We start from the raw sequence: 24783 nt of genomic DNA, 5'->3' as shown, positions 1-24783 counted from the left end.
TCAGTTTTGTTCTGAAGAGTAAATTACAGCTTCTGTATCTCTTGGAAAAGAAAATGGTGAGCGGGGATATCATTATGATCATGGCTGTCTAAACACAGGAAAAACAAGCAAACAGGATGATTTGTTTTTAGTTCACAGCTTTGAGGATTCATCTCTCTGTGAATTTCCATCTGGGAACTGTTTACTACATTGAAAATATGAACAACAAATCCTGCACTTTTGTTTTGAGTTATATTTTAAAATGTCACATGTGCCCTTTTTCCTAGCAGCAGAGATGTTTATTTTTGAAATATACTGCTGCTAGCATGTCTTTCACACAGCACACCTGTTAGCTTTTCCAGCTATCAAGTGTATCAAAGAGTCTGTTATGAAAAGCGGCAGGTATACTGCTTTACAGACATCAGAATCAGAAAAATAAATGGAAAATACTATGAAGCATTTTCTAAAATCACTTAGGACTGTTGTGAGTGTGATTCTTAAATCCTCAAAACCTCCTCTAACCATACGGGCAGAAAATACTCTTTCTACTGAATGAAAAAACTAGTTTAAACTGTTTCAGGAATCAAAATAAACATGGTTGTTCAAAAGTTAACACAACATAATAGAGTCATAATGATTCAAACATGTTAAAATTCGGGTTTTTCAAACACTATTGTTACTTTAACATTTACACAAACTGATAAATAGCATTAAAACATGAATATATTCTAATACATGAGCTGCACTGTCTTGATGCTTGTAACAACTGGTAACAAGTCAACTGCACCAGGAAGCATTTCTGGGAGAACTTTTCTGCAAAAAAATCTTTCTGTCTTATGCTGTACAAACTGATTTTACTATAACAAAGAAAACATTACTGATTTTAATAATAAGGCCTCAGACATGTGCATCAACTGTGAGATGAAATCAGAAACTCTACTCCATTCTTCCTGGGACTGTGTGAACCTTCAAAAGCTATGACTCGACTGGGAACAATGTTTAACTGCTGTGCATATTTCTTTATCTCTTTCACCTTTATATTCTGCAAGAAGGTGTTGAAACCAGAGGAGATATGCAATGGCAGAGATAATGTCTTTTCTTTTTTGAAATGAAAAAAGGTTTTTCAGCAATTACACCTGCCCAAGATTTGAGGGTCACAATAGGATATTTTTTCACCTTTTTTTCTCTGTGAATTTCCATCTGCGAACTGTTTACTACATTGAAAATATGAACAAAAAATCCTGCACTTTTGTTTATGACATTCTTTTTTTTTTCATTTTTCAGTATTGAGACTCCATTACAATAGAACACAGAACCAGCTAATCAATTTTTTGAAGAAAAGTCAAGCTAAGAATTGCAGAAAACAGACCCTCTGCTGCCAGTGAAGTCCAAAGTTGAACTATTTAACATATCCCTTGTCTTTCTAAATGAAAACTGGCTTCACTGATTTCAACCCACTGTGTACAACCTGCCCAACATCAATACAATGCAATATACTCTGATTAAGTCAAAGGTAAACAATATGTAAATAAACAACAAAAACAGATAATGACTTTGTTAGTATATATAATTAACAATGTGCTTGTACATGTATTTATCCATTGTAAAAAATGAAAGTATTTTAGGAGTTACTGTAATTTCAGGTAGGTGTCCTGAGCAAAACAAGGACATTTAAAATAACCCTTTAAGCAACCGTTCCAACTTTTAATCCGCTGTGGGTTCCAAAGCTTATCATATATAACAAGCTATTTTTTACTACATAATGTCTGTAATAAACTTTTGTGTTCATCTCCTCCGTACTTGGATTAGTTGGTATCCATCCCAACTCCAACTACTATGAGGAGGAGATGACAAACAAAAACTTACTGTGAATGAAAGGATAATGCAAACTTGACATCAAGACCAACAGAGACATGAAAATGGCTTGTTAGAATTTCCTCCTCTCAGTCTCATGAGTGTGAAAGTTTTCTCAATTCTCAAATGCAGCCAAATTTTTTAGAGAACTCAGTTCTGGGTCTAAAATAACAAATAAGTCAACTTTGAACTAAATCTGAGATGGTGCAGCGACACCACTACTTTAAATAACACTGACTGACCCATAAACATGTCATAGCTGGATAGTCATGAAACATTTTATTAATTAAATTATATATTTCACTGTAACTTGCAGCACCAGCCACTCTAGAAATTAATGTTTGAAATGAATGAAAAATAAATAAAAATAGCAAAACAACACAACTGTTTGCATCAACCTTTTAGAGTTATTAGAATTTAATGAAATTCTGTTCAACCAACAACTGCAGTAACTGAATAGTTTTTTGAACAACAACAGGTAGAATGTGATGAAGTTGTATTTTGCTTGTTCAGAGAAGCAGAAACACACAAATATAATTTGTTACTTTCTTTGTAAATATTGTTCATCGTTGCTTTCAACCAAATGCAATTAGTTCATTTTTTTCTTTTTTCATTTATTTATAATGTTTTTCAGATAGAGAAAGAGGGTGAAAGGAAAGTGAGAGATGGGGGTAGTAGAGAGAGATGAGGGTGGAGGAGATGGAGATAGTCATGAAGGAGGGGAGGATAGAGAGGTGGGGGATGGAGAAAGGGTGAGGAGAGCGGAAGAGGCAAAATTTACAATGTTTTTGAGAGAGAGACAGAAGGTGGAAGGAAAGTGAGAGATGGGGTAATAGAGAGAGATGAGGGTGGAGGAGATGGAGATAGTCATGAAGGAGGGGAGGATAGAGAGGTGGGGGAAGGAGAAAGGGTGAGGAGAGGGGAGAAGGCTGAGAGAGCAGCCTCCTCAACTTGCTGTCATTGTCACACTTCAATGCAACCAACTGCAGCAGCCAAGTTTCTCTTTTTTTCTTTCTTGCTCTTTTTCTCCTCCTCTGTTTTTCTTCCCATCAGTCTTCTGAAGAAACCAAAGAATCCCTTGTTTTTCTTGTTTTTGACAGGAAGCTCTTGGCTGTCCGCCTTCGGGGTTTCCTGTTCCTCCTCAATTTCTTTTATTTCCTCCTCCAAGTCTTTGTCCTCATCTGGCAGTTTATCGTCTTTCTGCACTTTTTCTTCTTTCAGCAGGTTTTTCGCTTCTTGCAGTTTGTTTTCTTCCTGCAGTTTGTCGTCTTCCTGCAGTTTGTCATCTTCCTGCAGTTCATCTTCCTGCAGTTCATCTTCCTGCAGTTTGATGTCTTCCTGCAGTTCATCTTCCTGCAGTTCATCTTCCTGCAGTTCATCTTCCCGCAGTTCGACGTCTTCCTGCAGTTCATCTTCCTGCAGTTCATCTTCCTGCAGTTCATCTTCCTGCAGTTCCTCTTCCTGCAGTTCCTCTTCCTGCAGTTCCTCTTCCTGCAGTTCATCTTCCCGCAGTTCATCTTCCTGCAGTTTGATGTCTTCCTGCAGTTCATCTTCCTGCAGTTCATCTTCCTGCAGTTCATCTTCCTGCAGTTCATCTTCCTGCAGTTCATCTTCCTGCAGTTCATCTTCCTGCAGTTCCTCTTCCTGCAGTTCCTCTTCCTGCAGTTCCTCTTCCTGCAGTTCCTCTTCCTGCAGTTTGTCATCTTCCTGCAGTTCATCTTCCTGCAGTTCATCTTCCTGCAGTTCATCTTCCTGCAGTTCATCTTCCTGCAGTTTGATGTCTTCCTGCAGTTCATCTTCCTGCAGTTCATCTTCCTGCAGTTCTTCTTCCTGCAGTTCATCTTCCTGCAGTTCATCTTCCTGCAGTTCATCTTCCTGCAGTTTGTCATCTTCCTGCAGTTCATCTTCCTGCAGTTTGTCATCTTCCTGCAGTTCATCTTCCTGCAGTTTGTCATCTTCCTGCAGTTTGTCATCTTCCTGCAGTTTGTCATCTTCCTGCAGTTCTTCCTCTTCCGTCAGGTTTTTTTCTTCCTGCAGTTTTCCATCTTCAACAACCATTTTATTTTGCAGTTCAGCAATGTCCTCCTCCAGGTCTTTTGGATCTTGCACTGCCTCCTTCACTTCCTCTTGGTTCTGTATTCTCACCATCTCTTCTTCTTTCTCTCTGAGCTGATCCTTCAGCCGATTCAGCTCTTGATCTTTGGCCTTGCTGAACTTAGTGAATGTTTGCCTCTCAGCTTTGAGCAGGTTGTTCAGCTCTTTAAGTAAACCCTCCCTGTTTACCACAAGAGCATCCTTAATGTCGACCAGTTTATTGCTCAGTTTCAGTTTCTCGCTGATCTTCTGGTTATCAGCCACAAGCACGTTGATGCGCTCTTCCAGGTGTTGATTCTGCTCCATCAGCTGCTGCTTTTCAGCCTGGCATGCCTCCAAGGCTTTTCGCAGCTCAACGAGTTCCTGGGCTTGGTGTTGGCGACCGCCATGGCAAGGATTGGTAACATATCCTTGCTGCCGTTTTTGATTTAATCTTTTAGCCATGATGCACAAAGACTCTCTGAAGATCTTTGGTAATGCGTCTTTAAAAGACTGTAGTTAGTGTTCAGGTTTGCTGTCCGTCGTCGTACTTGACCGTGACTCTGTGGCGTAGTTTGTGTGTCTCGTGGAGATACTTGTAACTAACCAAATGCCTGAGTTGACTGAATCTTTCTCATTTATGCTGTTGGCTGCTGAGTTTCACTGATTTCGGAATGTGAAATCACAATTGTACCTAGTTGTGACATCGTGAGGATTTTAGAATGTTACATGTGCCTTTTTTCCTAGCAGCAGAGATGTTTATTTTTGAAATATACTGCTGCTAGCATGTCTTTCACACAGCACACCTGTTAGCTTTTCCAGCTATCAAGTGTATCAAAGAGTCTGTTATGAAAAGCGGCAGGTAGGCAGGTATACTGCTTTACAGACATCAGAATCAGAAAAATAAATGGAAAATACTATGAAGCATTTTCTAAAATCACTTAGGACTGTTGTGAGTGTGATTCTTAAATCCTCAAAACCTCCTCTAACCATACGGACAGAAAATACTCTTTCTACTGAATGAAAAAAATAGTTTAAACTGTTTCAGGAGTCAAAATAAACATGGTTGTTCAAAAGTTAACACAACATAAAAGAGTCATAATGATTCAAACATGTTAAAATTCGGGTTTTTCAAACACTATTGTTACTTTAACATTTACACAAACTGATAAATAGCATTAAAACATGAATATATTCTAATACATGAGCTGCACTGTCTTGATGCTTGTAACAACTGGTAACAAGTCAACTGCACCAGGAAGCATTTCTGGGAGAACTTTTCTGCAAAAAAATCTTTCTGTCTTATGCTGTACAAACTGATTTTACTATAACAAAGAAAACATTACTGATTTTAATAATAAGGTCTCAGACATGTGCATCAACTGTGAGATGAAATCAGAAACTCTACTCCATTCTTCCTGGGACTGTGTGAACCTTCAAAAGCTATGACTCGACTGGGAACAATGTTTAACTGCTGTGCATATTTCTTTATCTCTTTCACCTTTATATTCTGCAAGAAGGTGTTGAAACCAGGGGAGATATGCAATGGCAGAGATAATGTCTTTTCTTTTTTGAAATGAAAAAAGGTTTTTCAGCAATTACACCTGCCCAAGATTTGAGGGTCACAATAGGATATTTTTTCACCTTTTTTAAACTGTTGCATATATATAGCTGTTCGATCACTCAAAGTTGAACGTAACATTATTTTTTAAGTAGAAAGGCATATATTTTTATTTTTAAGAAAACTTATTTTTATTCTAATTATTTTGCTGATATATTAAGTTTAGCTTATTTTATGTTTTATGGGCTAACACTTGTGGAAGTCACCTCTGACTTTGTTGTACTGTGTTTTGCATAATAACCTGCTGGAACACCTAAATGACAACAGAAGTCCATGAGAGGGCAATGTTTTCATGCACCTAGTCAGGTTATTCTTTATCTTTGCTAACACACAGGAATCAAAACAATCACATTTGCTGAAGTAAGATTAGGTTAAATAAAAGTGTGAAAGTCAGTGCAAAGATGTACATTTAGCAGATTAAACTAGAGTTTTCTTTATTACAAATTAATTCACAAGTGTTACTGAACAGAAGCAATGATTTTGAGGAAATCTAAAGATCTAAATCATATATGATAACTAAGGTTTTTATCACATTAGACATGCACTCATGTTATTTGAGGCAAACAATATGAAGCAGCCTCCAGTTTGGGCTTTGCGGGGTCTTCAGCCGCAGCAGATCAGAACTATTTGGTTATAAATCCCTCCATCTGTCTATGGAACCAACCAGCCTCCTCCTGAACTCAACTCAGACTGTTAAAGATGTCACCAAATTAGACAAGACACTGTTGTTGACTGCTACTCTCAGTGTCACCTAAAAATCCATCCACAAATGGAGAAAACATGGAACATTTGTGAGCCTTTCCAGGAGTGGTCAGCCTACCAAAATTACCCCAAGAGCACAGCGACGACTCATCCAGGAGGTCACAAAGGAAGCCAGGACAACATCTAAAGAACGGCAGGCCTCCCTTGCCTCAGTTAAAGTCAGTGTTCATGACTCAACAATAAAGAAGAGACGGGGCAAAAATGAGTTCCAAGACAAGAACCACTGCTGACCAAAACGAACATAAAAGCTTGTCTTACTTTTGCAAACAAACATCTGAATGATGAATGACCATGAATTCTGCGCTCTACCAGAAAATTGTGATGGAGAATGTTCGGCCATCAGTTCGTGACCTCAAGCTGCAGGACAATGATCCAAAACACCACCAGCAAGTCGACTTCTGAATGGCTTAAAAAAAAAAAACAAAATGAAGGTTTTAGAGTGGCCTAGTCAAAGTCTGAACTTGAATCCGATTGAAAAACTATGGCATGACCTTAAAAAGGCTGTTCATGCTTGAAAATCCTCCAGTGTTGCTGAATTAAAACAATCCTTCAAAGAAGAGTGGACCAAAATATCTCCACAGAGATGTGAAAGACTCATTCCCAGTTATAGAAAACATTTGATTTCAGTTGTTGCTGCTGAGGGTGGCCCAACCAGTTATTAGGTTTAGGGGGTAATTACTTTTTACACAGGGCCACGTAGCTTTGAATAGTTTTTTTTCCTTCAGAAATAAAATCATCATTTAAAAACTGCATTTTGTGTTTACTTTGGTTATCATTGTCTGATATTTACATTTGTTTGATGATCTTAAACATTAAAGTGGGGAAAATATGCAAAAAAAATAAGAACTTGAATTTTTTCACACCACTGTAAAAGTATTAACAGAATTTTGCCACCTTAAAGCTTTAATCAATAATATGCAAATTAAATTTACAGTGAGTGAATACTTAAACGCTGGAAGAGAGCCGAATGTCTTCATTTGAATTACAAGTAGGAAACTTTATTTCGTTTTGAGGATAAGTAATGGTGTATAAATTAACATTCTAAACTCCTCACATAGCTGTAAAATAATTCATTCATTAGTTTAGACCTAATCATGTGGCCAGCGTTCTTTTGTTCAGCTTTTATCCTTGACTGAGAGAAGCAGTGCTCAACTACAGCACTACACACATGAAGTGTAGATGTAACACAACAGACAAAATCAAGATGGAACTGAGTTCTTTTAGCTGAGTCATTGTCTTCAAAAACAACGTCCACCCCACTAGAACCTCGACCTTTCCTGTATGTTTTGTTGTTCTTTGTCCTCTATTACATCATCTGCCACCAGACAGTACCATGTAAGTGCCGACTGCTGTCAATTTATTTCTTCAGACATAACCCATTGTACGGATTCCACCAACTTTAAATAACTGCTATGTCAAGGTAGGAGAAAAGCATGCATTAAACAAACCATTTGCCCTATGTGTACACAGACAGCATGTAGTCACAATGTACACACATTCCTAGAGAGCAACAGATTTGTTAAAACAGCCCTAATACCAACAGTATGCAAGTATAAGCTCTGATCTGGATTAAGCCACACAAGCATCAATGATTTAACAGCACATCACAAATAACAAACATGAGCTGAAGCATAAACAGCTGCAGTCTAACAAGAGCATAAAACACATAAACTAACTTTGAAACCACAAGAACAGGCACGTCACAACTTGCCGTGACTTAGAGCCCTATTTTAATACAGTCCCTTTTCCTAACAAACAACAACAAGCATAATTAAGTAAATAAATGCACACACAGCCAACAGATCAAATATTTACACCACCGTTCAAAAGTCTGGAGTCACTAAGACATGTCTTTATTTTTGAAAGAAAAGCAGCTTTTTCAATGAAGATAACATTAAATTAATCAGAAATACTATCTAGACATTGTTAATGTGGTAAATGACTATTCTAGCTGGAAAGCTGCTGATTTTTAATGGAATATCTACATAGAGGTACAGAGGAACATTTCCAGCAACCATCACTCCTGTGTTCTAATGCTACATTGTGTTAGCTAATGGTGTTGAAAAGCTAACTGATGATTAGAAAACCCTTGTGCAATTATGTTAGCACATGAACAAAAGTGTGAGTTTTCATGGAAAACATGAAACTCTGGGTGACCCCAAACTTTTGAACGGTAGAGTATATCACATAGAATGTACAAAGAAGTGAGAAAACCCCTGTGCAATGTCACTTAAACATCAGATGATTCCAATTAACATCACCTTGCAGTAATTAGATTGCTTCCAAGTTGAATGGCAGGATATTTGCTGTCATTTCGATATAAAAACTAACAGATTTACCATATTAAAAACGGAATATTTATGAGGGTTTCTGTTGTGCAAAAGCAAGCAGAGATACACAGACACACACACAATGAGTAATGAGCCAGCAGACACTGGTGGCTGTGAGTGACCTTGGTCACACCTCAGGAAAATCAGGAAAAATCACAGTCAAGGTCACAACAGAGAAGATTAAAAAAAACAACTCATCCAAAAAGCCAGACATCTTCTCTTACCAAGTAACTTAAACAATATCAATAAATCACAGAGCAAGTTCATTCTGTGACAGTAAAAATTCATTCTTCATAAAAATGCATTTGTATAACTCTCACATTATCATACTGGTTGTAGGGGAAAGGGAAGAGTTCAAACTCCAACCATATCTGACACCGGGAGGGAAAAACCGGTGGCAGCAACAATGCTTTGTCACTTTACATTTCATCCAATCAGAGGCCACCTTGCCACCGGCAGCAGGTGACAGTGGCAGATAGTTTTCTACTGACACCTACTGCCAGAACTTAATATCACACCAGATTGAAAGAACAACACTTGTCATACATCACAATATGCTAACTGTGACCTAAAACCTTAGAAAACAAGATGAGAAATCGTACTCACCCCTCCCATTGTTATACCGTCAATCAGGGCAATATATGGTTTCCTGTACGCTCCTTGAAAAATGAAATAAAATGTGTTAAAACACAAAGGATTACTAAATGCAACCATGAAAACTGGTGTAAAAGAGGCCTGAGTGTTTGGAATTAACTAAGGTAGGACTAAAAGTAAATGCATACCAATAGATGACACAAGTAATTGTTAGAATGGCTGCTATTATAAAGCATACCTATAGTATTGTTTAGAATGTATTCCTCACGAAAAAAGTCCTGCGCAAGAGAGTCACCGGCCTTCCCTGCTTCTGTGACCGCTGAAAGAAATAGATAACAAAACTGAAATGAGGTAAATATTCCTTTTACAATCATGCCAATAAAACCTCTCCAGACCCCAGTGATTGAACCCAGTACTTACCTCTGATGTCTCCACCTGCACAAAAGGCTTTTCCACCCGCTCCTTTAATAATCACAATGTCAGTTTCATTGTCCTTTTCCCATTTCTAAAATCACCAAAAAGGAAAAACAGCAGATAATTTACATCAAATTTGCAAGTTATATTTATTCAATTACATAAAAAAGTTATTTCACAAACTCTTAGCAGGTCTTAAACAGGTTTATGAGCAAATATGTTTCACTCTAAACATCATCAAGACTTTGACAAAGTCAAACTAAGAACAACCACTAAAGGCCAATCCATGCTTTCCTCATCTGCAAAGGCACACACGGAAATTACATAAAGTTATGTAAATGTCATCATCCACCCAAGCCCCGAGGTTAGAGACTGCACATGTGCCAGAAAAACAAGTGGTGCTTAAAATGAATGTTTAGTGTGTGGAGAGAACATACACTACCGTTCAAAAGTTTGGGGTCACCGAGGAATTCCATGTTTTCCATGAAAACTCACACTTTTATTCATGTGCCAACATAATTGCACAAGGGTTTTCTAATCATCAATTAGCCTTTCAACATCATTAGCTAACACAATGTAGCAGGAGTGATGGTTGCTGGAAATGTTCCTCGGTACCCCTATGTAAATATTCCATTAAAACTCAGCCGTTTCCAGCTAGAATAGTTATTTACCACATTAACAGTGTCTAGACCATATTTCTGATTCATTTAATGTTGTCTTCATTGAAAAAAAAACAGCTTTTCTTTCAAAAATAAGGACATTTCTGAGTGACCCCAAACTTTTGCACAGTAGTGTATGTGGGGATTTTCTGTCATTCACACCGTTACAACTCACCATTAAAAGAGTTGTAATTGAAGTAGTCGCTGGACTTTTTAATGGAGCCTTCATTTATATTTGCTTTCCACTGACAGAACCCAGACACAGTAGGAAGTCCACATTTCTCCGAAAATCCTGAGTTCAGACATTGTGCCCAACACATGTCAGGAATAACCACTGACACAGTGCTACAGCATTCGAGATGAGGGGGAATGCAAACAGCCACATAGCAGAACACTGTGGCATTAATGTAGAATGAAAGTAGCCCTACAGTCTACAGTACAGTAGTCTACACTCCATGTATGGACCTCTGCACACCGACGTGGAAATCATGAATTGGCCATTTTCTATCCTTACTATAGATTGCATTTACAAGGCTTTATACATACCTTGAGCTGGGGATAGATTTGCCGGATCATGGTGAAGTTGAGGGCATTTAGGACTTTGGGTCTGTTCATGGTGATCACACCAGCTCTGCCCACTTTCTCCAGGAGAACCTCTGGATCTACATGACTCGACATCTGATGTGAAGCAGAGACAACGGGACATTTCTGTATAAATATGTACAACACACCCCACAATAACTCAAAAGAGCAGTAGAATTAAAACAGATATAAGTAATAAAGTGAACAAAGTATCATCACTTTAACCGTCAAAGTCAGATGGAACAATACACAAACTAGAGAGCAATTACACTAAATGAATTCAATTGGAAAACCTAAAATAGACTAGTTAGATAGTTAGCAAACGTAAAACCACTATCAGCACTCAACATTTTAAGGCAGTAAAACAAATAAAACAGATTCAATTCAGTAACTTTCAGGTGGAATCCATGTATTGTAATTCAATACACTTTATTCACAATATTTCAGCTCAGTAAACATTAACACTAAAACACTTACTGTTAGATAACCCTGCAGAATTAATCATGGAATATGTACAGGTATTGGACCATGATTGACTCTATTTCACTCTCCAAATATGAGGTGAAATGGATGAGAAAATACTGAACACTAATTTCAGCACAAAAAAACCTCCAGTTCACTGTACTTATGGAGACAAGTAATAATAATAATACATTTTATTTGTAATGCACTTTTCATTTAGGCAAAATCTCAAAAGTCTAGTACAATCTTCCCTATCCATGAACAGTGCAGTGCAAAGACAATACAACATGCTGTTGCATTTTCTTACCATGTGACTCTGGATTCGCTGCAGTCTGAAGACGGACCTTAGTCTGGAGGAGACAGCAGGGGAAGAGTGGTGGCAAGGACTAATAACTTTACCAGCTGGATACATGACATCTGAAAAACTGTGATTTCACAGATTCAGAGTCAATTAACAACAATTAACTCATGCACGGACTGCCCAGGGGCTTGTTGGTTAGCACCGTCGCCTTGCAGCTAGAAGATCCCTGGTTCGCATCCCGGCCTTCCTGGGATCTTTCTGCATGGAGTTTGCATGGTTTCCCTGTGCATGCGTGGGTTTTCTCTAAGTACTCTGGCTTCCTCCCACAGTCTAAAAACATGCTGAGGTTAACTGATGAATCTAAATTGTCCGTAGGTGTGAATGTGAGAGTGACTGTTTGTCCCTATATATAGCCCTGTGATAGACTGGTGACCTGTCCAGGGTGAAACATGGCTTCACCCTAAGTCAGCTGGGATAGACTCCAGGATGGATAACTCATGCACTCTGCCGAGTTCAAATTCTAATAAACATTAAGAAGCTGGGGAAGCAGCCACAGACGCACAACCTTACACTAACCTTAAACCATGTCTTCGCCCTAAAATGTAATGACTCATAATACAGAGATTTTCTTCTCACAAGTGTTTATTCAAATAACAAGGTGTTCATTTTACTTCACAACAAGCTATTTTCATGTAATAAGATATTTTAATGTATTAAGTTATAACAAGTAATTTTTACATCACAATATATTTTCATGTTAATAACAAGATATTTTAGATTAGAACTAGATATATTCATGCTAAGATCGACATTATTTTTTCTTATGACATGCAAAGTTTTCAATGTAAGATAGTAAATTAAATTATTATGACATGAAATATGTGTTTCAATGTGAAAACGGTGCGCAGAGAACTAATAAACTGAGGAATATGCCTTATGTGCAAAAGACGTTTTTCTCAAGTATCTATTCTCATTGTTAGAACATCATATCAACATAGCAAGATAAATCGTCTACGGAAATAACAAGAAACATTTCCTTAAAGAAACATTTCTTGTCATAAAATGATACGTTTTTTATGCAGTAAAGTAGAAATATCTTTTTATATCAATAAGCTTTTCAAGTTATAAAAACTGAACCGCTTCTGTTTTTCATTAACACTTGTAAGAGACTTTTTTTTTTAACCAGCAGACATGTTCACCTGTCACAGCAGGAAAACTCAGGTGTCAGTAATTCATTAAAACCACTACATTCCGTTTGGCTGAGCTGGCTTTATTGTGTACATACTGACTTTTAATGGCACTGAGTCACCAAATGCTAATTTCACTTCACCTGTACTTCACCTGCTGTGTAAAGTCAAGATGTACAAACGTCTGAAATTCAAACTCAGCGTGTCTGACATGAACAAGCCTCATTTCTACCTTGGTGCCACAGTGATTTCAGGAGAAACACACCGAGCTACAGCGCATATGTTGGGATGTAAACGTGGCCACATACCTGTAAGCGGAGGTCAGAACCGTTAAGGACATTATTATTTCTGACCGGTACCGTGTATACCCTGTAGTATCTGAACTCTCAGCTGCAGCCTGGTTGTCTCTCCTCTAAAGTTTCCACGGTTACTTCCTGGAAGAGATGGGGAGCCGCTGCTGATTGGTGGGTGCTGATGACGTACTGGTGGGCGTTCTGACCGTAGAGGGAGGGTCGCTCCGCGGTGTGTTTGTGCCACACTGCCCCCTACTGTCACCGCGTAGCAAGCACTGACACTAGCGAGGCTCGTGCATGCTTTTTTAATTGTACCAACATTTCTGTGCTTTTCTTCAAGTAAAGATCCGAATATATTTTGACCATTGACTACAAATACTGCACTATGCAAGTTTAAATTAATTTTGTAAATTCAAAAACAAGACATAATGTCCCCCAAAGATCAGTGTTATGTAAAAAGCTGGATATCAGTGATTTACTGCACAAGCTATCTCAATGACATTACCATGACAGCAAAGGCAATCATGGGGTGTGACCAGCAGTGTGACCAAGGTGTGGCTGAGCAAATGTGTTTAGTGAACCCTGCCCAGGCAGTAAAGAGCATGTCCTGGTCACATAACAAACATGTGCACCAGGAAACAGAAAGACAAAATAAAATTTAAAAAAAGCAAGACACTGTGTAGTCATTGTACTAGAACAGCCTATGCATAGAAATCTTTTTTATTTTTTTCTTGCAAACACAGTCATGAATGCAATGTCTGTAATGTGTCTCAGACCAAAGTTTACACATTTTCCATATTAGAACGTCACAGTCATCATAAATTATATTCAAAATGTTGTTCATTTGACATGCACAACCATCAATAACTATATTCTCAGGTGGCAAAATTAAAATGTTAAAGCTAAATACATGTTTTTACAATCAGCATTTTTTTAAACAATAAATCTAGATGGTTTTTGTTAGGTCAGTTTAGATTGACACAATGTATTTTTAAGTTTATACATGAAGAAGCTGTAGGCAGTGGGATGATGAAAAGATAGGAGGATGAAGGTTTCCAGGTTTCAGCTCTCTCTCACTTCCAAGAATTTTCATCTAGTCAGAGTCGCTGCTGCAGGAGCTGCTGGAGGACTACAACAAGGACAAATGCAACAGACAAAATAAGTCAATGAATCACTTTAGTTGTCTACAAACCTGATGTAAAGCTTGGATTATAAATGATTTAGCTACATTTAATCTAAGAAAATAAAAATGAGGCCTTTTTAAGGGCTTCACGAAAGTTTTGCAAGCATTGGATGAAAAATACAGCATTTCTTTGATTTCCTGTAATTTGTAAGGTCAGGCTTGGTTGTGGAGTAGAACTTCTCCATGTCATATATGACACAGTTTAGATTTGCAGGAAAATCTTATTTTTGCATTCTTTGAAAATAGTCTTACCCCATGCGTCTTCTTTCCTTTCTTGTGACATTTGTCATGCTTGTGACCATGCTTGTGCTTGTGCTTGTGCTTGTCCTTGTGCCCATGTCCGTGTCCATGGTCATGTCCATGTCCGTGTCCATGGTCATGTCCATGTCCGTGTCCATGGTCATGTCCATGTCCGTGTCCATGGCCAGGTCCATAACCAGGGCCAGGTCCATAACCAGGGCCAGGTCCATAACCAGGGCCAGGTCCATAACCAGGGCCAGGTCCATAACCAGGGCCAGGTCCGTGCCCAGGATGACCTCCATGTGGGCCATGGGGCTGAGGAGGGCCGTGAGGTGGTGGGACAGCGCCTGGAGGACAATTAGGATAACCTCCTGGCATCTGCTGAGGATGATTGGGGTAACCAGGGGGATACGGGTTTCCTAAATAAAAGGAGAAGAAAGGAATCAGACATGAGTCAATACTTATAAAAATGATGGTCAGCTCTAGAATGCAGATTGTTCAGTGGAGGCTGTATTTACCTTGGTTGTGTCCGTACATTGTGAACTCTCTGTTTGCTGGAGATCAGACCTGCAGATGCAGCCGTCACCTGCTGGTGCTTTTTATATGCAGCTGCACCTCAAACCTGAAGCAGGGGCAGTGCCTGAGCTCCCATCAGCACATTTTTGCTTTGTGGCCAAATCGGGTGTGTGTTAGTATAATCATTAACATAAAGGTAGTGTGGACCATATTCAGTGTTTATATGGATACACCCACTCACTTGCCGACTTTGAGATATTGCTGTATTTATTTGCTGTCACCAGTATTTTATAGCGTTTTTCCATTCCTCTAGAGAACACTACGCGATAAGACTGATAAACACTACCTACACTCCCTTTTCTACTTGCACTTAGGTTTTGCAGATTTGCAGCTTCATAATTATTGAAACACTTCAATAGCTGGGGTCTTTAGTCACTGCTGGGAGAGTCGACCAGCTGCATGGATGTAAGTAAGTAAATTTATTCAAGTAGTGTACTTTAAAACCCCTTTACTTGTACTTTAAGAGTTTTTATCTTCTGAACATTTTCATGTGGCATTTTTGTGTGCTGGAAGACAGACATGTCATGAATTAAAGAGGCAGGAAACACCATAGCTGAGTAAACTGCAGCGTACTGATGATAGTCTCAAAAATACAGATTCAGACTTACAGGCTTTTAGACATAACAAACCAAAGGAGCCAAACCTGTTAACTTACAGCACGAAGCTTTCTGGATCTTCTTCAGAATCAGCTTCCACTTTAAACGTGTATGGCTGAGTTATTGTTGAGTAGTTTTTCAGTGTTGGAACAGATGATCAGGTGAGCTGCTGTCCTGGCGCTGCAACAAGTGGGGAGGGATGGGTGTATAGGGAGGTGGAGTTTCATACAAATAAAACCTTCTAAACATCTAACTTTGACACATGGGAGGAGTTTTTAGGGCTTTAAGCAATAACCAGAGAGGAACTTTACCTACTATTTTGAAGACAGTTTAAAGATAAATATTGTATTTTCTACTCCACTACATTTGTCTGACTGCTTTGATTACTAGGTACTTTTTTTTCCACAATATTTTTATTTTGTTTTTCACAGTAATGGAAACATCTTTACATTGTATATAAACTTGAATACAAACTGTTTTGCTGCTTTAAAAAAAACAACAACACAAAAATACAAACAAACAAAAAGTAACAGCAAACAAATAAACTGCTTCTCTCCTCTATAAACTTTAGTGCAAGTCCAGTTACAGTCTATTTCAAAGATAACACAACCAAATCAGCACTTAAGTGCCCTTATATTAGTACATAAGTGCACATGCATTCCTATGAGAATATACACAAAAATAAAAATGCAGGTGCAGAAGCTGCATGGTCCATCAATCACTCATCAGTCTGAGGGTCTGCTAAATCTTGATCTTTGACGTACTTCACAAAGGGTCCCCATATGTTTTCAAAGACCTGCTGCTTGTCTTTCAAAATGTAAGTTATTTTTTCTACAGGGAGATTTGACAGCATCTGTCTCAACCACTGGCTGATACTTGGTCTACTCTTTGATTTCCAGAGTAATGCAATACACTTCTTAGCAGTAAGCAAGCTGAAGTCTATAAAAGCTCTTTCATGTTTTTTATATTTGGAATTTTTTGGATACAGTCCCAGGAGGATTTGTTGGAATTTGTTTCGAAATAATTTTTTCTGTTGTTTTCCTCACCTCCTCCCAAAATGGGCTTATTTTCCTACATTGCCAGATACAGTGAAAAAAAGTTCCCCTTGAATCTATGCAATTTGTGCAGATGTCTGGAATGTTTTTGTCATATTTATTTAATTCAACTGGAGTGATGTATGTCCTCATTAACCATTTGTAATGAATTAACTTATAGCGTGTGTTTATAGATTTGGTGTGTGTTTCAGCACAGGCCAAACTCCAGTCTTCCTCTGAAATCTCCAATTGTAAGTTTTCTGACCAGGCCTTGCGTTTGTAATGCGAGTTTTCTGATGACGAAGATGTCAGTAGATTGTAAATTTCTGAGAGGAGACCTTTTCTCTGGCTGTTTTTTAGCATCGTTTTTTCTAATGAAGATTGTTTAGGTTTCCTATGTTCATTGTTTTGACTAGTTTTAATAAAGTTTCTAATCTGGAGGTATTTAAAAAAGTGATTTGATTACTAGGTACTTTTAAGTTGAAAAGAAAAGGCAAGGGCTTTTAAAATGCAACACATGGTTTAAGATTAAACCAGTGGTTTACAATCTTTTTGCCTTCTTACAAAAAGCAGTGTGTACCTGAACTCACATTTGAGATGTCTATAAGTAGTTAACAGCTCCAACAAATAGTGAAACTAAACTTCTTGAACGATTTCATTCCATCTATCCAAAAAATCTAAATGAAAAAGTCCAAAAGGTGAAAACTGATTTGTGGATCATTACTTGTGTGTGAAGCTGAGCCAGATCCATCTGCCGTGCCTGTACATAAAACATAAAACTGGATATAAAGTAGTTCAGCCTGCAGCAGCTACAACAGTAACATGTTGCTGAAGCACTGATGATGTCAGATATAATAATACATCAGTCAGAGAGACCAAACCAGTACTTTAACTGTAATACTTTCTTACTGCTCATACTTGTATACTTTTACTGAAGTAGTATTTTTCATGCAGGATGTCCCCCGTTGACAGAATGACTTAATGAAGAAAATTAAATATTTGCAAGTCTAAGCAGGACATTGATCACATTAACTGCACTGTACTGACTGCATCTAAGCCTCTGGAAATCAGATGCATGTACACCATTCGCTGGGATTAGTGAAGAGGTGAAAACATGTCTGTATCCATAACAGATAAAGCAACAATGTAATAACATTATGAAAAATGTCATAAATGAAAGATGTGCATGTGATAAACAGTGGATTCAAGTAACTGACTGTTGCTGCAGGGTGTGTTACTTTTAGTGGAAACACAGTTGAACAAAGGTCTTAATTCAACCTTCCCTGTGCAAATAAAGATAATCTAACTATGGTAGATAAGGCAGGCAAAGCAATAAGAAACAACAGAGGTCAAATGAGACAGAGAATAAAGAAGCAAAATTGTGGATATTTGTTTAATCATGAACAGAAACCATTTTTATGTAGTGACAGAACAGTTATGCTCATCATCTAATGCAGTCAGTTAACAAGCCTATTACTTGCATACATCATGCAACTGCTGGTAAAGTCATTTCTTAAAAGCAAAAGCAACTACAATTGCATAAATGATAAACGGTACATGTAGACCTATTTCTGCACTAAACTTTTTTGGTTTAATACTTTGTACAAAACAATGTTTTTGATTTAAATCCTGATAGTGTGAAACATAACGCAGTCCTGCTTTAAAGCATAGATGGCTGAAGCAACTGTCACTACTTTTGTAGCTATGAGGAAAGGTGGCAACTTGTCTTTTCTCATCCAGAAATCTTCATCTAGTCCGAGTCGCTGCTGCAGGAGCTGCTGGAAGACTGCAGCAAAGACAAAGATCGTCATGCCATGAAGTTTTGATGTCAATCAACTACAAAAAGTTATTATGTGAATTCATAGTTAAAATATATACAGATTATCTTTTGGAAACTTGCCACAAACAAACTTAAATCACACATCTAGCAGATATGGAGTAACATTATTTTGATTCATCTAGCTTGAGGAATCTAAATCAAACATTTTCTGTCTTCCAGTTCACTTTCTGGTCACCACCACTTTCTGGGGGCTGGCTTGCTGTTAACTTTACCTTTACAGGATGCAAAGCAGTTTTTTTAGAGATTTTTTTTTAACTTAAAATAGGCATGTAATAAACAACAGTTATGGGGCTGAATAAAAACAGTAAAGCAGCAGGAGAGAAAACAAAAACAATGAGCTGGAAGATGTTAAAATGCTCTGTAGAGCTGAGGGGAGCTGCTGTGTTAACTTTGAGAAATCCCTTCACATTACATGGTAGATTTGTTATTAAGAAAATTTACAAAATAGTGACTTCATAGTTTTTACTCTTTATTATTAAATAAAATAACTGGATCTTACCCCATGACACTTCTTTCCTTTTTTGTGACAATGTCCATGCATGTGACCATGCCTGTGCCTGTGGCCATGACCATGATGCCCATGACCATGACCATGACCGTGTCCATGATGCCCGTGCCCATGACCATGATGCCCATGACCATGACCATGATGCCCATGACCATGACCATGATGCCCATGACCATGACCATGATGCCCATGACCATGACCATGACCATGACCATGGCCGTGATGCCCATGACCATGGCCATGACCATGACCATGACCAGGGGATGGAGGACATACTACTGGCCCTGGCCCTCCACAAGGTGGGTTTACAGGAGGGCATAACGGTGGACCACATGGAGGAGGGTAGGGTGGGCCAGGGGATGGAGGATGTACTACTGGCCCTGGCCCTTCATAAGGTGGGTATACAGGAGGGCATGCAGGTGGACCACATGGAGGAGGATAGGGCTGGCATGGTGGGCCAGGGGATGGAGGACGTGGTCCTGGCCATAGTGGGCCAGGTGGCGGGGGACGTGGTCCTGGCCCTGGCCCTGGGCATACAGGTGGACCACGTGGAGGAGGGTAGGGCTGACATGGTGGGCCAGGTGGTGGGGGACATGGTCCTGGGCCCGGCGGAGGAGGACAGCCTGGGGGCCACTGGTAACCTGGTCAGACAAAAGAGATGTGGTCATTACCTCTACTCTCAACTCATATAAGCTAAATGTCAGTTTTCACTCCTTAAATTTCAATGATAAAAGTTTGACAGAAATGATAAGGTCCTAGTAGATGTGTGACAGAGCAAAAGACAGTTACAGCAAATGATTCACTTACCTCTGCCTTGGCCAAACATTTCAAAATTTTAGATCCAAACCCTGAAACTGAAAGAGCCTAATGAACACAAAGTAACTCTTAACACGAGAATGTAAATTGCATTCTGTCACAGTTACAATACTCTACAGTGAGACAGAAAGCAGCACCAATCTATTGTAGAATAGGCAAAATATTACTGAACAGGCAGTGCAGGTTGGTGGTACTGCAGCATATAATTTGTTATATGACAAAGTCAAGTCTCACGTGACTGTAAAGAAAAATTTTCTACTTCTCACTACCTAATAAATGTCATACATCTTGTGTTTAGTCCCTGAAAGGAAGACGAGTCCACGCTGTGTTGCTGTGTAAACAGTTCTATGTCACCATAACACTATTTTACAAGAGCGCACAGACACACACATACACACACACACACACACATACAGACACACATGCTCACAAACATGCGTGTATGCACATACTTTCTGGTAATCATTCCTAGATAGCTGCTCGTAAACTTACTGTGTTTTGAAGAGTAGATCTACAGACGCAGCAGACAGCTGGCTCTGCCTTTATATGTAGCCACACCTTGAGCTTGAAATCCAACACTCATCATCAGGGGCCGAACCTGAACTCCCAACAATTTTTGTGGAGTGTCTCCACAAGGCACCAGATAAGCAACACTTACAAGAAAACCAGCTAACTCATATCATCATATTGCAAATTTTACTTTTCCACTTTTACAAAAGTAAGACTTGAAAAACACAATCAAAGGCATCGTATGCTGTGTTAGTTAGAGCCACTTCTGAAGCCACTGTTGGAAGGACTTGAAACTCTGGCGCCATTCAGTGGCTTTCTTGAGACTGGCACTACAGAGAGCAGTGCTCCATCCCTTCACTCTGCTGGGATTTTCCACTGGATGAAACAAAGACAAAACCTCCAGTAGAAATATTTGAAAGCTACCATTATCACATAATAATTGTAAACAAAAGTTAGGAAAAACCAACAAGCAGCCCTGAGAACATAAACAGAATCCATCCATCTTAGTTTTAATGTCAGAATTTATTAAATCAGAATGTAAAACAAAGCTACACAACTAGTGGAGGCTCATTGTGTGTCGAAATGGTCTAACAAAAGCTTGTTTACATTTCTAAGGCCAATACAAATGCATTCGACTTAAAAAGCAGGATATAACCAATCACTGGATTGCAAAACCAACTGATTATTGTATTGGGTAATATGAGGAGGGTTTCCAGGTAGTTGCTTGCTTCATCCAGAATTCTTCATCTAGTCAGAGTCACTGCTGCAGGAGCTGCTGGAGGACTGTAGGGGGGATGGACACAAGAGACAGATGTTATCTGATCACTGGAATACTCAAGAGACAACTTTATCACTACTGAATCTATTTTTACACTCTTAAATTTAAAGTAGACTCCACAGAGATAAACAGATGTCTCCCTGGGGTTTTGATTTATTCTTCAGTTTTTGGCTCAGTGGTTGAAATGACTTTGTGTCTAAACAGTTATTTTAGCAGCATAGCAGTTAGCATTTGCTTCTCCTTTGTGGCAATTGTTAAAAAAAAAAAAACACCCTTTAACAAGGCAATGAACCCACAACTGCTGAATGTGTGTGACCTGCTCCTTTATTAATAACCTTCAAAATCAGCAGTAACATAGTATTGTGGTTATTTTTTTTATAAGTAAGCTTCATTTTTTTTCTGAACAAAATTCTACTTTCTGCTGAGTGAGCTGAACACTGAACCGCTGCACTGTTGACCCTCACCCCGTGACAGTCCTTCCCCTTCTTGTGACATTTGCGATGCTTGTGCCCACGCTTGTGTCTGCGTCTCCACCTCTTCCCCTGTCCACAGCAACCGCCATGTCCATGTCCACATCCCTGCCCATGACTATGGCAACCACCATGACCATGTCCGTGACCATGGCAACCACCATGTCCATGTCCATGTCCATGTCCATGTCCGTGACCGTGACCGTGGCCATGACCGTGGCCGTGTCCTCCTCCTGATGGAAGTAGACATCAATTATTATTCAGGAGATTTAAATGTTTAATAATTAAATACATTTGGAAAAAGTTAATTAAAGCAACAGAGTTATTTACCGCATCTATCCATTTCAAAACTTCAAACCCTGAGTTTTATGAATCCACCCAGATCCCCTGTGATTGCAGAAAAATCAGACATGCATCTGTGAGATATACTAAAAATGCACAACATATCAAAATTGCACAAAAAAAATCATCAACTTATGCACCTTGTTATCTATATTTGAAAGTTACTTGGAACTTTCTGCAAAGTTTTGGAGTTCAACTTACTGTGTGTTGGTGAGCTGATCCACAGATGCGGCCGTCAACTGCTGCTCTCTTTATAAACAGCCACACCTCAACCGAAGCTGTCGTCTCCACATCATCAGGGGCCGAGCTTCAAGTGTCATCAGAGAGTCTATGCACCACCAGTGTGCATAATGTCTACCAGACACCATCTACACATGGATAACACTGCATTCCAATGTGTCATGCATTGCATGTTGTTTTTAAAACTCATAATAATGACATGAACACACACATCATATAAGCTAAGGTTTGATGAGTTCATATTTAGCCTTTCAGTCCTCTGCACAGCATACTTGTTTGTTGACATATTTTCCGCATAGCCAACCAGTGTGATGTTATCAGGAAACAAAACCTGTATTTCGTCTTCTGAACATTGAAGAAACACTTTTAGTTTGAGCTCTTTGTTTTCTTTATGTGTATGCACCCTCAACTCCCTTTTCCATTCAGTTTGGACCTACGTTTGCAAATCAAGCAACCTGGACTGGTTTGTGCAAAGTAATAGTCCAGAAAGACACATCCTCATGTGCATACTACGAATCTGCTTGCACTTTTAAAATCCTGCAGTTTCATGGTAATCTACCATTTCCTTTTAAAATGTGCTTGTAGTTATTTTCATAGCAAAACCCAAGTCATTGTAATGTGAAGGCCAAGTAAGAAAATATTCAAAATGACTTTACAAGCTGTACTTCTTACTTCAAACTTAGCTCTAAAATCAAGTCTGTAGGAAGCAACATCTCATGTCACAAACCAAGTTTCTGGTCAAGTCTTTAGGTAATCAAGTATCCAGTCCAGTATCAACTGACTTTGGTCACAAATCAAGTATAGCTCAAGTTTATTCTTTAGAGAGTCATATATGAAGCTAACCTTCAGAGATAAATACAAGTATTCATTTTTGAGATGGGTTGTATTGCTGTGAGGAAGTACTGTTGCAGTGAGGGGTGTCCTTTTGTCTGTAATAATGTTTAGGTGTTGTACCTGTTAAAGTAACATCTATATGAATACAAGGATATCAAGTTTGCCAGCAAAACATTGCATTGTAACAAGATGATAAACGTTATTCACTTCCCAGTCACTGGTTTTAATGTTGCGGCTGACAGGTGTATACACTGTATACAGTACTCTAGAAAAGTTGTATTCACTTCAGATTCTTATCCATTTTGCAATTACACCACAGTAGGTGACGATGTGATCAGTCCCACATTTAGTCTCCAATGCAACAACATGCCTAAACGTGCAGGCAGAGTTATAAAGAACTGGCATGATGCTGTTTGAAGGGCAGCCACACCTGATGTTAAGATTTTTTATGAGGCTGATTAATAAAACAAACTTTGGGTATTATTTGTGAAAGTACGGAATGATATTTTAAGCTGCTAAAGTGTTGTGCAGGACCGTATGTACCTCCAAATTTAAGCCTTTCAATGGCAGGAGAGAATCTGTAATTCTTTCCATTCAGAGAGTTTGGGTGTCACTCTGCTAATAGTAGGTTACACAGAGATGAGGGAGCAGCTTTCTTATCAGCATCCTGTCATGCTTCAGATTCAGAACAAACATTACACAATAGAAAGCACAGGTTAAACCAGTTGCATAGTATTGACTTGTATGTTTGTACTCAGTCATAGTTTCTTATCACTGTTGTGACCAAAAAGACCCAAAGCATGCTGCTGCACTTCAGTTACCTTATTTGTGGAGCGTTTTCATACAGACCCACACGCCTTTTAACTGACAAAACATCTCAAAACATTCCAGAAGACCACACCTTTCTCTAAACTTTAAAAAATCAGGCGTGTCATGAAACAACATTAGACCTCAGAGTCAATAAATGAAGCTTTGAAACTATCTGGACCTAATGAATGGCAGAGAGCCCAGCCTCATATGTTGTGCCAAATTTAACATGTCGTAGGTGTTTACAGTGTGACTAATTATGATAATTAATCTGGCAAGACAGAGGTCACAGAGTGCTATGTGTATAAAAATATTCCCCCTCTGGAAGTTTTTTCTCTTTTTATTGCTTTTTAACAGTAAATCATAGTCAACTTCATTTGGCTGTTTTGACATGAATTTACACATTTTTTTGTAATTACAATTTTTTGGCGTGGTGGTTCGCACTTTCGTCTTGCAGCTAGAAGATCCCCGCTCAAAAACATTCATTATGTCTTCTTTTTAGTACATTTGATTTGAGTTCTTTTGTTAAGACATAGAATGATTAGATAGATGTTGATTACCTTCCTCAGAAGCGTCTCACTGACAGCTGACATGTCACAGGCTGTCAGCGAGACGCTTCTGAGGAAGGTGAGAGTTTTCGCCGAAACTGTCAAGCAAGGTAATCAACATCTATCTAATCATCTGAACAAAAAAACTCAAAACTAATATAGAAGATCCCCGGTTCACGTCCCAGCCTTCCTGGGATCTTTCTGCATGGAGTTTGCATGTTCTCCCTGTGCATGTGTGGGTTTTCTCCAGGTACTCCAGCTTCTTCCCACAGTCCAAAAATATGCTGAGGTTAATTGATTATTCTAATTTGCCTGTAGGTGTGAATGTGAGTGTGATTGTTTGTTTGTGT

General features: G+C 38.8%; 2 protein-coding genes across 3 annotated transcripts in view; both read right to left on the bottom strand.

Moving 5' to 3' along the window:
* The window catches only part of hibch (3-hydroxyisobutyryl-CoA hydrolase), a 35076-nt gene extending 21797 nt beyond the window's left edge, over nucleotides 1-13279 (bottom strand). Inside the window, exons 1-6 of one of the 2 annotated variants that reach the window (XM_023291719.3) lie at nucleotides 13127-13279; nucleotides 11638-11680; nucleotides 10833-10964; nucleotides 9634-9718; nucleotides 9452-9532; nucleotides 9226-9278 (exon numbers count right to left, since the gene is read on the bottom strand). In XM_023291719.3, the coding sequence (XP_023147487.2) occupies nucleotides 9226-9278; nucleotides 9452-9532; nucleotides 9634-9718; nucleotides 10833-10964; nucleotides 11638-11680; nucleotides 13127-13158 (426 nt within the window). In that variant the 5' untranslated portion in view covers nucleotides 13159-13279. Of the gene's footprint in view, nucleotides 1-9225; nucleotides 9279-9451; nucleotides 9533-9633; nucleotides 9719-10832; nucleotides 10965-11637; nucleotides 11756-13126 lie in introns of both variants that reach the window. The other variant, XM_023291718.3, reaches the window with a different exon arrangement.
* A 518-nt stretch (nucleotides 13280-13797) lies between these two features.
* On the bottom strand, nucleotides 13798-20421 carry LOC111582858 (proline-rich protein 2-like). The gene is made up of 5 exons (XM_055015417.1): nucleotides 20397-20421; nucleotides 19896-19942; nucleotides 19127-19729; nucleotides 14547-14953; nucleotides 13798-14240 (listed from the first exon to the last, which is right to left on the bottom strand). Exons 2-5 carry the CDS (start codon nucleotides 19912-19914, stop codon nucleotides 14205-14207), a joined length of 1065 nt encoding a protein of 354 aa, XP_054871392.1. The 5' UTR covers nucleotides 19915-19942; nucleotides 20397-20421; the 3' UTR covers nucleotides 13798-14204.
* Between the last annotated feature and the right edge of the window lie 4362 nt (nucleotides 20422-24783).

This window comes from Amphiprion ocellaris, chromosome 11 (genome assembly GCF_022539595.1).
Source record: "Amphiprion ocellaris isolate individual 3 ecotype Okinawa chromosome 11, ASM2253959v1, whole genome shotgun sequence".
In the NCBI taxonomy this organism is placed as follows: Eukaryota; Metazoa; Chordata; class Actinopteri; family Pomacentridae; genus Amphiprion; species Amphiprion ocellaris.
Note: the sequence above shows the minus strand (reverse complement) of the source record. Positions and strands in the feature narration are given on the sequence as shown.

What these genes read in the sequence shown, in the direction of transcription:
- LOC111582858 (XM_055015417.1), bottom strand. An exon ending in TGGCCACAGGCACAGGCATG is followed by an intron (nt 14,954 to 19,126) that starts GTCACATGCATG and finishes CCTTTTATTTAG; the next exon opens with GAAACCCGTATCCCCCTGGT. An exon ending in AAGGAAAGAAGACGCATGGG is followed by an intron (nt 14,241 to 14,546) that starts GTAAGACTATTT and finishes TCCTTGTTGTAG; the next exon opens with TCCTCCAGCAGCTCCTGCAG.